The sequence below is a fragment of the Astyanax mexicanus genome, chromosome 19, assembly GCF_023375975.1.
Source record: "Astyanax mexicanus isolate ESR-SI-001 chromosome 19, AstMex3_surface, whole genome shotgun sequence".
NCBI classification, from domain to species: domain Eukaryota; kingdom Metazoa; phylum Chordata; class Actinopteri; order Characiformes; family Acestrorhamphidae; genus Astyanax; species Astyanax mexicanus.
In genome coordinates this window covers 9,057,259-9,074,549 of record NC_064426.1, presented here as the reverse complement: position 1 = coordinate 9,074,549, position 17,291 = coordinate 9,057,259, and the positions used below count along the sequence as shown (strand labels likewise).

The window sequence follows — 17,291 nt, the reverse complement described above, 5'->3', positions numbered from 1 at the left end:
CTTCAATCAGGATAGTTTGCAACAGTAGTTTGGACTGCAGTGCTATAAGTTACTATAAGGTTACTATAAGGTTTCCAGAACAATAAATGAATAAAATTTAAAAACACTTGATCATATTTAATGAGCTACATATATAAAATTAGTGTACAGTGCAACAATAATCCATCCCATTCAGCTTAAAGATTCATACAGTTTCTGCAGACTGCGGTAGAGTGGAGTGTTGATAAAGCACTTCCTATAGATTTACCTTTAAATAACCATTTCAATTTGACGATGAGTGCACAATATGTTTTTGCATAATATATCAAACAAAATAAAAAAGTACTAATTGTGGCTCTAAAATGTACAGAACATTGCATATATCTCTATTTTCCATAGAAATTCAGCAATTATACATTTGCATTTTTTGGTCCTCCACAGAAGCAAATACAAGCCCCCACCACTCCCACCAACTGCCCTCTATTTAGGAGATGATACACTCTCTATTACACTCTGAGAACTGAGAGAAGATCCCACAGATCCAACTCCAACACCAACCATGTTCTCTACAGCTCTACTGATCCTGTGGGTTTCTGTATCATGTGAGTTATTTATTAATCAACAGATTTTACTTTATAGACCATGTTTATATTTAATATCAAACTGTAATAATTTAATGTGTCTAATTACTATGATTATTTGTGATCTACAGATGTTCACAGTTATGAACTGACTCAGCCTGGTTCTATGATGGTTCGTCCAGGTCAGAGTCTGACCATCAACTGTAAAGTTTCTTATTCAGTTACAAGCTGGAGCACAGGTTATATCAGACAACCTGCAGGAAAAGCTCTGGAGTGGATTGGATACATCAGCTGGGGTGGTGACACATATTACAGTGATAAACTGAAAAACAAGTTCAGCATCTCCAGAGACACTGGAACTAACACAATAACATTACAAGGACAGAACCTGCAGACTGAAGATACAGCTGTGTATTACTGTGCGAGACTCTCACAGTGATACACACTAATGCACCCATCATACAAAAACCCAGAAGCTTTCATTTTAAGCAGATTTTAAAAACTTTCATAAGATCACACAAGTCATTATTTATATTTGTTTTTGAATGAACATACCATGTCGTTTTAATCCTTTATGAAAATGTTAAGACTAGATTTGTTTATCCTTAAATAGAAATAAGCAAATAATATATAATAACACTGGGAAATAAAATATTGAAACTATATGCAACACATGTTTTCTTGCATTTTGAAAAGCTCCAGTGGTCCCATAGCATAAATACCTAAAAAAAAATATATTTTATGAATAAATGAGGCATTAAATGTACTAAAACTTTATACAGGAACATTTTTAATCATCAGCCAGTTCTTCACCATCTTATTCTTTGTTTTATTAAACGTAAAGAATATTTATAAAGTGTAATGTTTTAGATAGCTATTCTTCTGACAATAAATGCTCCAATAGCTCTAATATTTATAAAGCAGGATAGTTAATGGTTAATTTAACTGCTTGGTTAGACACTACCACACTAATGCCAGCCTTAAAGTGGTTCTGATGAGAGCCAGTTTCATCATAACTCTTTTAATGGTCTTTGCAACTGAACTTAATGATATTTTTAAATTTCTTCAAATTTGTAGGATCAACTCCCCTTATTTGTAAAAGTACTTTTTTTTCTTTATTTAGTTGAATATTTCTTGCTATAATCTGGATTAGAACATTATTAAAATAGGACTATTCACTGTATACCTGTAACTCTACCTCTTCACTACTGTAGAATTGATGCTCTCAAACACATTAAAAGACAAGAAATTCAAGTAATTAACTCCTGATGCTCTCAGCACGGCTGTTAACTGAAAGCCTACATTTCAGGTGACTCTACCTCATAAAACTGATTGAAAACAAAAACAACCAATATGTGCAAAACATTGTTTTTCTAAGTAGTTTGGATGAGCTTAATATTACTCTACAATGTAGAATACATTAAATAATGAACAAACTGAATTTATAGTGTGTCCAAACGTATTAGAAATCGCTTGCCTTCAGTGTTTTGTTTTTATGATTATTTTCATAGATAAAATAATGTATTTATAATAAATAATTAACAGTCCAAGAGTCATGTGACTCCCTAAATGAGTCTAACACAAAAAATAAGTTAATTAATTAAGAGTTAATTAAGGGTTTTGTTTTTATGTCCACAGTAAAAGAGGCAGTTATACAGTAGAACAAAAATTTTACTTTATTGATCCTCCACTAACAGACAAGCGATTAAGCAGTTAGATTTAAACTAGATAATAATCAAAATATTACACAAACAGCATTGATATAAAGTGCACTTTACATTTTACTTTTAAGATTCAAGATTCAAAGAGTTTATTGTCATGTGCAGTAAGAAACAAGTTTCCTCACCAAGTATGCCACATAAAGATAAAAGTAGAAACACAATAAGATAATAATAATACAATAAGATAGAAATAAACTAACTAAATATAAATATTAAATTGGTGTTAAATTTACATCCAGGATGGAAATATATACATAAAAACAGTAATGTGCTATGGATATTATTTACAAGTAAGTACATGTTATCTACAGCAGTGGAATATGAAAAAAGTGCAAAAAGTTCAGTAGTGCAATTATAAAATTGCAGTAAAGTGAGCATGTGCCTCTGAAAAATGTCCTTGACATGTAAACATGTAGCGAGTAAGGTGCAGGGTTATTTCTGAGGTAGGTTCAAGAGTCTGGTAGCAGTGGGGAAGAACCTGTTCTTTAGCCTGGTGGTTTTGCATTTCACACTTCTGTACCTCCGGCCTGAAGGCAGAAGAGTGAACAGTCCATGCTGGGGGTGGGAAGAGTCTTTGAGGATGGAGGCAGCTCTCCTGAGGACTCTCTGGTATCGTGTAATACTTAAATACATTTGTAAACATTAATATTAATATGAATATAGCTTATTATAAACATTATGCAAACTGCAATAAAAAAAATCATTAAGATTTCTGATATAAAAACTTTTAAATATCATTATAAACATAACACTTATAACATTATAAGCAGGATATATATGAAGTATGATGCTTTACTGAGATTTAGTAGTTCTTTTTTTATTTCATTAAAGCACATTGTTAAAAATCTCCTAATTTAACAGTTATCCATTTAAAGACTTAAGTTTCTTCATATGCATTTGGTTGATTGAAGTTAGAAACAATTAAAATGTTGGGGGCCAAAACTAGTGGCACATAAAACAAATTTTATAATCTACAGAAAATACCATATTTAACTTTAGTTTCCCTTAGAAATGTAACAAAATGTGTAATTTAACCCGAAGTGCCCAATTTTTTGAATAAGAATATATGTATACAAAAAAATGTAAATATGCGTAATGTCAACACACTACACATTTGCATCCTATAGTTCTTTACATAAATAAATACAAGCCCCCAGCTCCACTCACCACTCCCACCAACTGCCCTCTATTTAGGAGATGATACACTCTCTATTACACTCTGAGAACTGAGAGAAGATCCCACAGATCCAACTCCAACACCAACCATGTTCTCTACAGCTCTACTGATCCTGTGGGTTTCTGTATCCTGTGAGTTATTTATTAATCAACAGATTTTACTTTATAGACCATGTTTATATTTAATATCAAACTATAATTTAATGTGTCTAATTACTATGATTATTTGTGATCTACAGATGTTCACAGTTATGAACTGACTCAACCTGGTTCTATGATGGTTCGTCCAGGTCAGAGTCTGACCATCAACTGTAAAGTTTCATATTCAGTTACAAGTGAGCATACAGGCTGGATCAGACAACCTGCAGGAAAAGCTCTGGAGTGGATTGGAAATATCTATCATAATGGTAACACAGCTTACAGTGATAAACTGAAAAACAAGTTCAGCATCTCCAGAGACACTGGAACTAACACAATAACATTACAAGGACAGAATCTGCAGACTGAAGATACAGCTGTGTATTACTGCGCACGATACACACACAGTGATACACACTAATGCACCCATCATACAAAAACCCAGAAGCTTTAATTTTAAGCAGATTTTAAAAACTTTCATAAGATCTTTAAGTCTTTATTTATATTTGTTTTTGAATGAACATACCATGTTGTTTTAATCCTTTATGAAAATGTTAAGACTAGATCTGTTTATCCTTAAATAGAAATAAGCAAATAATATATAATAACACTGGGAAATTAAATATTGAAACTATATGCAACACATGTTTTCTTGCATTTTGAAAAGCTCCAGTGGTCCCATAGCATAAATACCTAAAATAGTTTTATTTTATGAATAAAATGAGGCATTAAAGGTACTAAAACTTTATACAGGAACATTTTTAATCATCAGCCAGTTCTTCACCATCTTATTCTTTGTTTTATTAAACCTAAAGAATATTTATGAAGTGTAATGTTTTAGATAGCTATTCTTCTGAGAATAAATGCTCCAATAGCTCTGATATTTATAAAGCAGGATAGTTAATGGTTAATTTAACTGCTTGGTTAGACACTACCACACTAATGCCAGCCTTAAAGTGATTCTGATGAGAGCCAGTTTCATCATAATTCTTTTAATGGTCTTTGCAACTGAACTTAATGATATTTTTAAAGTTCTTCAAATTTGTAGGATCAACTCCCCTTATTTGTAAAAGTACTTTTTTTCTTTATTTAGTTGAATATTTCTTGCCATAATCTGGATTAGAACATTATTAAAATAGGACTATTCACTGTATACCTGTAACTCAACCTCTTCACTACTGTAGAATTGATGCTCTCAAACACATTAAAAGACAAGAAATTCAATTAATTAACTCCTGATGAGTTCAGCACAGCTGTTAACTGAAAGCCTGAATTCCAGGTGACTCTACCTCATAAAGCTGACTGAGAAAATCCAGTCAAGATGTGCAAAACTGTCTCTATCTAAGCAAGAGGAGCTACTATGAAAAATCTAAAATCTAAATTAAAATATAAACATATTATGGTTTACCACTTTTTTGTTTACTAAATAAATCCATATGTTTTTCTTAATAGTTTGAATAAGTTTGGTATTAATCTACAATGCAGAACATATTTAATAATAAAAAGCACTGAATTTAGCATGTGTCCAAACTTTTGACTGGTACAGTATTTATACAAACTTCACTCTTCCTATCAGAAACGGTTTGCCTTCAGAGTTTTGTTTTTATTATCATTTGAATAGATAAAATAATGAAATTATATTAATTGATTGACAAACGAGTCATGTGACACCTAAAATAAGTATTTAACCTAAAATGAATTAATTAATCAAGAGTCCCATAAAAATCTATAAGAGTGTATTACATTCAAGTTTAAAGTGTTAATTTTTTCATGTCCACATTAAAAGAGACAGTTTATACAGTAGAATGAAAATTTTACTTTATTGATCCTCCACTAACAGACAAACTATTAAACTATTAGAATAAAACTAGATAATAACAAAAAAACTAAACATGAAGAACAATAAACATATAAAAAATATACATAAAAATGTAGCCTAGTACCAATAGGTTTTGGTGCAAAGGAGCCTGGGATTTGGAAAGGGATTTAGAAGTTCTTTTTTATTTCATTAAAACACGTTGTTAAAACGTCTCCTAATTTAACAGTTATCCATTTAAAGAATGAAGTTTCTTTATATGCATTTGGTTGTTTGAAGTTTGAAATAACTGAAATGTTTTACAGAGGAAATTAAAGTGCTTTCTTTATGGCATCACTCCCACTGACCCCCTTTTAACATCTTTATGAGTCTGAAACAGTGAAAGATATTTTTCTAGTAGTGTGAACTCTGAACAATAGGGGGCGATCACTGGCCACATTCTTTATTCATGCAAAATACACCACTGGATGTAATATTAATATACTAACACTATTGGACAGAGGAAAAGGGCATGTAAATAATATATATTTTCATTCTGAGCTTCAAATAAAAAGCAGGACATTTCTTCTCTTATGATTATTTTACTTTTTTCATCATACAGAACTGAATTTACAAACTTTAATCCCATTAAAGAGTTATGGAGCTGATGATAGCTAAATGCTGCATCTTTATACTGATACTAACACAAGGTAAGATAGATTTATTAATAAATTGTTATGTGAGAGTGTTTTAATACATTTATCATTGAGTTTTATTGGTAAATGTTTTATTTTACAGATATTATAAATGCTGAGATCAGACTTGAGCAGTCTTCTGCTGTGGTGAAGAAACCTGGAGAAACTGTGAAGATCTCCTGTAAAATAAGTGGATACAGCATGACCAGCAACTACCTGCACTGGATACGACAGAAACCAGGACAAGCTCTGGAGTGGATTGGTCGGATGAATACTGGTAGAAATTCAGCAGATTATGCAGATTCTATGAAAGATCACTTCATACTGACTGAAGACGTTCCCTCAAGCACACAGTTCTTACAGTCCAAGAGTCTGAGAGCAGAAGATACTGCTGTTTATTACTGCGCTCGAGAACACCACAGTGACTGAAGCTGATGAAGCAGCTGTACAAAAACCACACACACACACACACACACCCACCAGAAACATTATAGTATTAAACCCTGCAGAAATGATGTGTTGTAATTAATCTGTTATTTTACTAAAAAATAATAATCTTTGATTGTTAAAATTTTAATCAAATTTAAAATGTGGATCTAACTTTATATAGTATAAGTGTCTGTATTCACTATGTATTGAATAAAGTAGTACAGCTTGTGTAAATATATACACTCTATCAATTACACAAATATATTTAAATACTCTCTATAAGAACTTCTGCTTTTTCTAAATATCTTTATATCAGATACAGACCTGATCTGATTTTTGTGTTTAAATATTTTTTTGTAGTTTATATAAAGTAGACATTCTGTACTGATTTATACACCATGGCTAAAACCATTTTTAGGGGGTTCCTCTGTGTATTATTATACAGAGAGAACAGGTGTGTTACTTTTATTTTAAGCAACCCAATATCCACGGTTGAATGTCTGACAACACACACACAAAAAATCTACATAGTAAATGTAAGTGGAGTTATGAATATAACTTAATTTTGGAAGATTGATCCACGCCCTAACTCCTCCCACTCTCCTCCCTATATAAACCCTAACTTCACTTAAAATACCAGTAAATTACAGGTTATTGAGATTTATTGCTAATGAAAGAATATAAAATATATGTAAATTCTCACTATCACACCTTTTAATATCACACCTTTCACTCTCAGAGAAGTCGTGGAGTTCAATGCTGTCCATACACTACACGACTTTGAAAAGACTCAGAAAAAACCTTTAACAGATTAAAGTCTGACACCCTCTCACATCTATAGACCAGTCACAGACTTTTTACTCACAGGATAAGATATTACAAAGACTGGGGATCTTATAGGATCACTATTTGCAAGACTGCATCTAGATTCTTTCTGAGATTATTTCCCATCATGCCTTTGGGTGGATAATAGGTACATATTTCCTATTTATTTACAAATAATGTGTACATCAATACTGTGATTTATCAGACTCACAACTTTTGTCTCCATCATCAGTTTATTTTTCTGCCACACTGTTAGCTCTTTTTTTTAAATAATACATTTTGTGTTCAACTCTGTCTATAAGCTTCCTCCCCTTTTTTCTACAACCTTGTACAGCAAAGAATCACAGTTTCACTGTTATGTATTTGCCTTTCTTTTATATAGAATTAATGCAATTAAAAACATCATTCTTCAAAATGTGTATTTATTAAACTTGTTTGTATCATAAATAACTCTGCACAATAAGACAAAGTAGTGCAAAATAAAATAACTTTAATTATAATGACTTTAAAGTACTACCTTTGTTCATAATAATTGTACATATTAAAGTAAAAACCAATATAAGGCATATTAACTGCAAAATGTGTTCGTTTTAAAATCGTTTGCGAATAGACACGTAAATAATTCCTGCCTTGCTGCTTCCTGTAGCTTTTCTATTGGCTGTTGACTTTGATTACATCACTATTTTTGCGTGAGCCAAGTCTGAAGACTTATGATAATATTAAACACGGTTGATTTTATCTGAACACCAGGACGAGAAAAAAACTAAAACTTTCAGTTCTAACCTCCTTAAACTGAACCATCGAGAAGACGTGACTGCAGCTCGACTGCAGCTCGACTCTAGCCAGACTCTCGTGATTTTATCCTGACTCTGGAAATTGATTAGGTGTATGATCAGCATAACACTGCTGTTCAAGAAAAAAGAATCACTAAAAGCTGGACTAAAAGCTGAACAAAGGTTGCAGTTCACCACATTGATAAAGAATAGTCTACTTGAAGAAAATTTGTCTGATCAGATTTTTAGCGCACTGATCCAGAAACAGGAGTAACTAGAACATGACCAAAGGTGACATCGTACAAAACTGCATTCCACACCATGACAGCAGGCCTTCTGAACACGTGACAAAAAATCAATGATTTTAGTTCTGACCACAATGTCTCTTCACAAACGGATATTTTGGTCGGCTCCACCGAGTCAAAAGGGAAAGTTTTTTCACTGAAAATTAAATGTCCCACTGAAATTCACGCAGTCACACAGTCACTCCATGACAGTCTGGAATCCCTATGTGTTAAACACAGTGTTACTCCTGTCTGCTGAATCCTCCTGGGTGTATTATTTTTGTACATTCTTTATTTGCATAATATATCAAATAAATAAAGAAATACAAATTGTGGTAAATTGTGTGCAAAACTAATGGCACATAAAACAATTGTTATAATTGTTGTAAGAAAATACCATATTTAACTTTATTTTCCCTTAGAAATGTAACAAAATGTGTAATTTAACCCAAAGTGCCCAATTTTTTAAATAAGTATATATATACATAAAAATTCAAATATGCGTAATGTCAACACACTACACATTTGCATCCTATAGTTCTTTACATAAGTAAATACAAGCCCCCAGCTCCCCTCACCACTCCCACCAACTGCCCTCTATTTAGGAGATGATACACTCTCTATTACACTCTGAGAACTGAGAGAAGATCCCACAGATCCAACTCCAACACCAACCATGTTCTCTACAGCTCTACTGATCCTGTGGGTTTCTGTATCCTGTGAGTTATTTATCAAACAGATTTTTACATTATATTATTTTTATGTTTCATCTCAAATTGTAATATTTTAATGTATAAATGTATTTATGATCTACAGATGTACACAGTTATGAACTGACTCAGCCTGGTTCTATGATGGTTCGTCCAGGTCAGAGTCTGACCATCAACTGTAAAGTTTCATATTCAGTTACAAGTGAGCATACAGCCTGGATCAGACAACCTGCAGGAAAAGCTCTGGAGTGGATTGGATTCATTGGTAGCAGTGGGGGCACACGTTACAGTGATAAACTGAAAAACAAGTTCAGCTTCTCCAGAGACACTGGAACTAACACAATAACATTACAAGGACAGAATCTGCAGACTGAAGATACAGCTGTGTATTACTGTGCAAAAGGCTCTCACAGTGATACAAACTAATGCACCCATCATACAAAAACCCAGAAGCCTTGTTTTGGAACATAGCATGTCATTTTAGTCCTTTATGAAAACAGTTTACCAGTTAAATAAAGTTAAGGCTAGATCTGTTTATCCTTAAATAAAACAGCAAGAAATGTGTACGAAAGAAAAATCTTGACTATTTTTATACACTGTAAATAAATATTTTAAATTAATTATTGGAACTATACAGAGCACATGTTTTCTTACATCTACTGTGGTGTCATTGATGGGCTCCAGGATTCTATAGCATAATATTTTTCAACATCCTTAAAATTAAACACATTCAAGGTACTTAAAATTTATACAGGTATGTTTTTAATCAGCCAATTAGATAGTTCTTTTTCTGTCAATAAATGCTCCAATAGTTCTAAAATTTATAGAGCAGGATAGTTAATGGTTAATTTAACTGCTTGGTTAGACACTACCACACTATTGCCAGCCTTACTCCAAATGCATGATGGGAAATAATCTCAAATAATCCCGAAGGCCCTTTTAAGGTCTTCTACTGTAAAAAGTAATGTTACAACCTATAATTCATAATTCTTATTTTTAATTCATATTTTTCAAGTTATTAAACTATCTATAAATGACAATAACACCTACCAGTCATCTCCTAAGACTAAGACTGAGTTATTATCTGGTTGTGTGTTTGTCAAAAGATGTCAGTGCATGGGGCAGAGCTTATTTTAGTAAGCTTCGTAAAAATCATAGGTAATTTTTAGGGCCTTTTTTAAAGGTATTTTACTGTAAAATGTAATGTTATAACTGATTATTTATAATTAATATGTTTCATTTATATTTTTAAAGTGATCAAACCATCAATACATAATAATAAAAACACCTGATTAATATGTAATTCGTCCCTCTATTGATAACAAAACACATCTGACCCATTGAGGCATAAACTCATTAAAACCTGAAGGTGTTTTTTGTATGTTGCATCAAAACACTTTATAGCAGCAGATCTGATCTTTTAAGTTCTGATAGATGTGAGGAGGATTCTCTATGAAATGCACCAATAAGCTCATGGATGCACATGACCTTGTCATTAGTTCACCAACTTTCAGTCTTTTTTTAATACCAGAAACCTCCCCAAAAAACCTGCTGATGTTTTGTAAATATTTTGACCAGTCATCCAGCCTGCTACCAACAATTTAAGCCTTATTAATGCCACTCATACTTTTATATTAGAGTATTTTTTCTGCCTCCATCACATCAGCTTCAATAACTGACTGTTCACTTGTGCTGCTTTATACTGTATATCTCACTTCTATACAGATGTCATTTTAATCAAATCATTAATGTTCTTTAATTCACCTATGAGTGATATATAATCATATGGTTAATAAGTGTATCCTGACACCAACTGAACTCAATGTGCAAAGTGTTTCCAATAGAAGAGTTAAATACTCATCACTCTGAGAAATAGAGAGAACATTTCCATTAGTTTAACTTATTCTCCAGTAGGGGGAACCATTCACTCACAAAATCAACCAGTCTAATTCACTCAAAGCTTAAAGTCACTGCAGAAAATACAACACAATACATCACTGACTTCTTATGCAAAACTGTTACTGAAGCTCTTCTGTATAAATGTAGAGTAAAAGAGAGACAGTCTGGACTCTGATCTGAACAGTTTCACACACACATCATGTTCCTCAGCTCTTTACTGCTGCTGCTGATTGCAGAATGTGAGTGTGTATCTCTCTCAATAAGGAATCATATTAATACAATAACTGAACTAACCATATTTAACGTGCTTTATTAATGATTTCTCTGTGTCTGTGTTCAGGTGTTCACTCTCAGGTTGTTCTCACACAGTCTGAACAGTCAGTAGCAGTGGCTCCAGGAGGATCCCACAAACTCACCTGTAGCTGCAGTGGATTCAGTGTGAGGAGCACTAACATGTACTGGATCAGACAGGCTCCTGGTAAAGGACTGGAATGGATTATTTATTATTATTCTAATACAGATAAAAGCTCAGCCCAGGCAGTGCAGGGCAGATTCACAGCATCCAAGGATAGCTCCAACTTCTACCTGCACATGACTCAACTGAAGCCTGAAGATACTGCAGTGTATTACTGTGCTAGAGAAGCACTGTGGTGGAACTCATACAGACAGCTGTACAAAAACTAGAGGCTGATGATAAACAGAGGGAGGGTGGAGTCTAGCAGCATAAATTAAACTAGAAAATCTCTCATTTACTGTGTATGAAAAACTCACAACACACTCATTGATGTAATAAATAAAACTTTTTATAATAATTTAATAACAAATAATAATAATAATAATAATAATAATAATAATAATAATAATAATAATAAATGAAGCATGGCAATACAACAATGATCAGCTTTTAAAAAGAAAATAGCAGGCAGTAAAATGTGGAAATGTACCAAACACAGGAAAAAACAGATTTCTAGTTATAGAATGTAATGAGCTAAATAAAATCAATTCATGTACATAAGTATTTTATTTGTGTTAAATATATGACCTTTTTATCTCCACTACATTTCAAAGTCAAATATCCTACTTTTTACTTCACTACAATATTTATACAATATGTCATTCCCTTTGGTTCATGTGTGCAAAAAATATAATATGAAACACACCAATCAGAGAACAGCATGGATTTACATATTTGAGATTGTGTTGACCTGTTGGATATAAAGTATATATATATATATATATATATATATATATATATATATATATATATATATATATATATATATATATATGCAGTACCAGTCATAAAAATACTCTGTGAAATATTTAGATGCTCTTATCTGGGGTTAAGCTGTTAACTTGTGGTTTCTGAGGCTGGTAACTCTGATGAACTTATCCTGTGCAACAGAGGAAACTCTGGCTCTTCCTTTCATAAAGCGGTCCTGATTAGAGACAGTTTAATCATAATATTTCTGATGGTTGTTTTTGATTTGCGTTTTTGATGATACTTTTGAAGTTTTTGAAAATTGTCAGATCAACTCACCTTCATTTCAAGTATTTTTTCTTGTCATAATCTGGATTAGAACAATATTCAAATATTCACTATTCACTGTATACCTGTAACTCAACCTCTTCACTACTTTACAACTGATGCTCTCAAACACATTAAGAGACAAAAAATTCAAGTAATTAACTCTTGATGAGTTCAGCACAGCTGTTAACTGAAAGCCTGAATTCCAGGTGACTCTACCTCATAAATCTGACTGAGAAAATCCAGCCAAGATGTGCAAAACTGTCTCTATATAAGCAAGAGGAGCTACTTTAAAAAATCTAAAATATAAAACATATTCTGGTTTGTTTAACACTTTTTTGTTTACTAAATAAATCCATTTATGTTTTCTTCATATGTATAACTTTAATATTAATCTACAATGCAGAACATTTTGATAATGAAAAAATACTGGGTTTAACGTGTTTCCAAACTTATCAGAAATCGTTTGCCTTCAGTGTTTTGTTTTTATTATCATTTATATATATAAAATAACAACATTATATTAAACAACTGACAAACCAAGAGTCATGTGACACCTTAAGTGAGTCTACCACATAAAATAAGTTAATTTACTCAAGAGTCTTATCAGAAAAATCATCAGGATATTACATTTAAGATTCACGAGTTTTACTGATATATCCACATTAAAAGAGGCAGTTTATACAGAAGAAGGAAAGTCTTTCTTTTTAAATCCTCTACTAACAGACAAGCTATTAAGCTATTAAACTAGACAAAAATGAAACTAAACACGAAGAACAATAAATATATAATAAATATACCTAAAAATCTGCAATATTACACAAACAGCATTGATATAAAGTGCACTGTACATTTTACTTTTAATACTTAAATACATTTGTAAACATTAATATTAATAATAATAATTTAATATAGCATATTATATACATTATGTAAACTGCATTGAACATTTTACTAAGAATTCTGATACAATGTTTATATAATTATAAGCATAATGATATATATATATTTTATATAAATGTCAAACCCGCTCTAATGCCCTTAATCCCAAGTTTAAAGTAAACTACCTTCATCTTCAATCAGGATAGTTTGCAACAGTAGTTTGGACTGCAGTGCTATAAGTTACTATAAGGTTACTATAAGGTTTCCAGAACAATAAATGAATAAAATTTAAAAACACTTGATCATATTTAATGAGCTACATATATAAAATTAGTGTACAGTGCAACAATAATCCATCCCATTCAGCTTAAAGATTCATACAGTTTCTGCAGACTGCGGTAGAGTGGAGTGTTGATAAAGCACTTCCTATAGATTTACCTTTAAATAACCATTTCAATTTGACGATGAGTGCACAATATGTTTTTGCATAATATATCAAACAAAATAAAAAAGTACTAATTGTGGCTCTAAAATGTACAGAAAATTGCATATATCTCTTTTTTCCATAGAAATTCAGCAATTACACATTTGCATTTTTTGGTCCTCCACAGAAGCAAATACAAGCCCCCACCACTCCCACCAACTGCCCTCTATTTAGGAGATGATACACTCTCTATTACACTCTGAGAACTGAGAGAAGATCCCACAGATCCAACTCCAACACCAACCATGTTCTCTACAGCTCTACTGATCCTGTGGGTTTCTGTATCCTGTGAGTTATTTATTAATCAACAGATTTTACTTTATAGACCATGTTCATTTTTAATATCAAACTGTAATATTTTAATGTGTCTAATTACTATGATTATTTATGATCTACAGATGTTCACAGTTATGAACTGACTCAGCCTGGTTCTATGATGGTTCGTCCAGGTCAGAGTCTGACCATCAACTGTAAAGTTTCTTATTCAGTTACAAGCTGGAGCACAGGTTATATCAGACAACCTGCAGGAAAAGCTCTGGAGTGGATTGGAAATATCTATAGAGATGGTAGCACAGACTACAGTGACAAACTGAAAAACAAGTTCAGCTTCTCCAGAGACACTGGAACTAACACAATAACATTACAAGGACAGAATCTGCAGACTGAAGATACAGCTGTGTATTACTGCGCAAGATACACACAGTGATACACACTAATGCACCCATCATACAAAAACCCAGAAGCTTTAATTTTAAGCAGATTTTAAAAACTTTCATAAGATCACATAAGTCATTATTTATATTTGTTTTTGAATGAACATACCATGTCTTTTTAATCCTTTATGAAAATGTTAAGACTAGATTTGTTTATCCTTAAATAGAAAAAAGCAAATAATATATATAATAACACTGGGAAATAAAATATTAGAACTAAATGCAGCACATGTTTTCTTTACTGTGCTGCCACTAATAGGCCTTTTGAAAAGCTGTAGGAGTTCTATGGCATAAATACCTAAAATATTTTTTTGACATCATAAATAAGGCATCAAAGGTACTAACAATTTATACAGGAATGTTTTTTAATCAGCCAATTCTTCATCAGCTCATTATTAAATGTTTCATAAAAAGATTAACAATATTTATAAACCCTATCGTTTCAGATAGCTCTTCTTCTGACAAGAAATGTTCCAAATAATCCCAAAGGCCTTTTTAAGGTCTTCTACCGTAAAAAGTAATGTTACAAACTATAATTCATAATTCTTATATTTCATTCATATTTTTAAAGTAATTAAACTATCTATAAATAATAAAAACACCTACCAGTCATCTCCTAAGACTGATATGGTATAGGTAATTATGCTATTATCTGGTTGTGTTTTTGCCAGAAGATGTGAATAAAAGTAATTTTTAGGTCCTTTTTTAAAGGTGTTCTAATGTAAAATGTAATCTTACAACTGATTTATCATAATTATTATGTTTCATTGATATTTGTAAAGTGATTAAATCATCTATACATGATAAAACACCTGCTTGATATTTAATTGTTCGCTCTATTGATGCCAAAACACATCTGACCCATTGAGGCATGGACGTCTTAAAAGCTCTGAAGGGTTTTTTTGTTCTGATAGTTATGAGGAGGATTCTTTATGAATTGCACCAATAAGCTCATGCCCCTGTCAGCAGTTCACCAACATTCTGTCTTTTTTGAATACCAGGAACCTCCCCACAAGACCTGCAGAAGTTATAGGTATTTTGTAGATATTTTGACCCGGTCGTCCAGCCAGCAACCTACAATTTGATCCTTATTAATGCCACTCATATCTTTATATTAGAGTATTCTTTCCTGCTTCCATCACATCAGCTTCAATAACTGACTGTTCACTTGTACTTCTTTATACTGTATATCTCACTTCTATACAGATGCAATTTTACTCATATAATTAAAGTCAATTACTTCACCTATAAGTGATTTTAATCCCATGGTTGATCAGTGTACTCTGACACCATCTGAACTCAAATGTGCAAAATGTCTCCAACATCAGAGTTAAATTCTCATCACTGAGCAATAGAGAGAAAATTCACTTTAATTTAATTGATTCTCCAGTAGGGGGAACCATTCACTCACAAAATCAACCAGTCTAATTCACTCAAAGCTTAAAGTCACTGCAGAAAATACAACACAATACATCACTGACTTCTTATGCAAAACTGTTACTGAAGCTCTTGTGTATAAATGTAGAGTAAAAGAGAGACAGTCTGGACTCTGATCTGAACAGTTTCACACACACATCATGTTCCTCAGCTCTTTACTGCTGCTGCTGATTGCAGAATGTGAGTGTGTATCTCTCTCAATAAGAAATCATATTAATACAATAGATAAATTAACCATATTTAATGTGCTTTATTAATGATTTCTCTGTGTCTGTGTTCAGGTGTTCACTCTCAGGTTGTTCTCACACAGTCTGAACAGTCAGTAGCAGTGGCTCCAGGAGGATCCCACAAACTCACCTGCAGCTGCAGTGGATTCACTGTGAGCAGCACTTACATGCACTGGATCAGACAGGCTCCTGGTAAAGGACTGGAATGGATTATTTATTATTATTCTAATACAGATAAAAGCTCAGCCCAGGCAGTGCAGGGCAGATTCACAGCATCCAAGGACAGCTCCAACTTCTACCTGCACATGACTCAACTGAAGCCTGAAGATACTGCAGTGTATTACTGTGCTGCAGGCTCACTGTGGTGGAACTCATACAGACAGCTGTACAAAAACTAGAGGCTGATGATAAACAGAGGGAGGGTGGAGTCCAGCAGCATAAATCAAACTAGAAGATCTCTCATTTACTGTGTATAAAAAATCACAACACACTCATTGATGTAAATTGAAACTTCTTAAAATCATTTAATAATAAAAAATAATAATCAGTGAAGCATGGCAATGCAACTATAATCAGATGGTAAAGAAATTAGAAGGCAGTAAAATGTGGAAATGTACCAAATACAGACAAAACCAGGGAGTAAACCAAAAACTTAAACATAGATTTTTAGTTATAGACCTTAATAAGCTAAATAAAATCAATTAATGTTTTTACTTTTAACTTTTTACTTCACTACAATATTTAAAATCTCTCATCCCCTTTGGTTCATGTGTACAAAACATATAAAATAAAAACTCCAATCAGAGAACAGCATGCACTTATATTTGAGCTTGTTTTGACCTTTTGGATATACAGTAGCTACCCACTGCAACAACACCATTCAACATCAGCTCAAAAGATAAAAAAATTAAATACAGTACAAGTCATAAGTTTAGACAAACATTTTCATTTAATATTTTTATTTTTTTCCTACATTGTAAATGAATACTGAAGTCATCCACACTATAAACACAAG

General features: G+C 32.4%; 2 gene segments (V, D, J or C); both read left to right on the top strand.

Annotated features, from left to right (window-relative positions):
* Window positions 1-11,170: 11,170 nt before the first annotated feature.
* Window positions 11,171-11,720, top strand: LOC125780450 (Ig heavy chain V region-like). The segment is given in 2 exon segments: window positions 11,171-11,244; window positions 11,346-11,720. Coding segments are annotated over 2 exon segments (384 nt in total).
* A 2,403-nt stretch (window positions 11,721-14,123) lies between these two features.
* Window positions 14,124-16,674, top strand: LOC125784506 (Ig heavy chain V region-like). The segment is given in 2 exon segments: window positions 14,124-14,187; window positions 16,331-16,674. Coding segments are annotated over 2 exon segments (387 nt in total).
* Window positions 16,675-17,291: the final 617 nt, after the last annotated feature.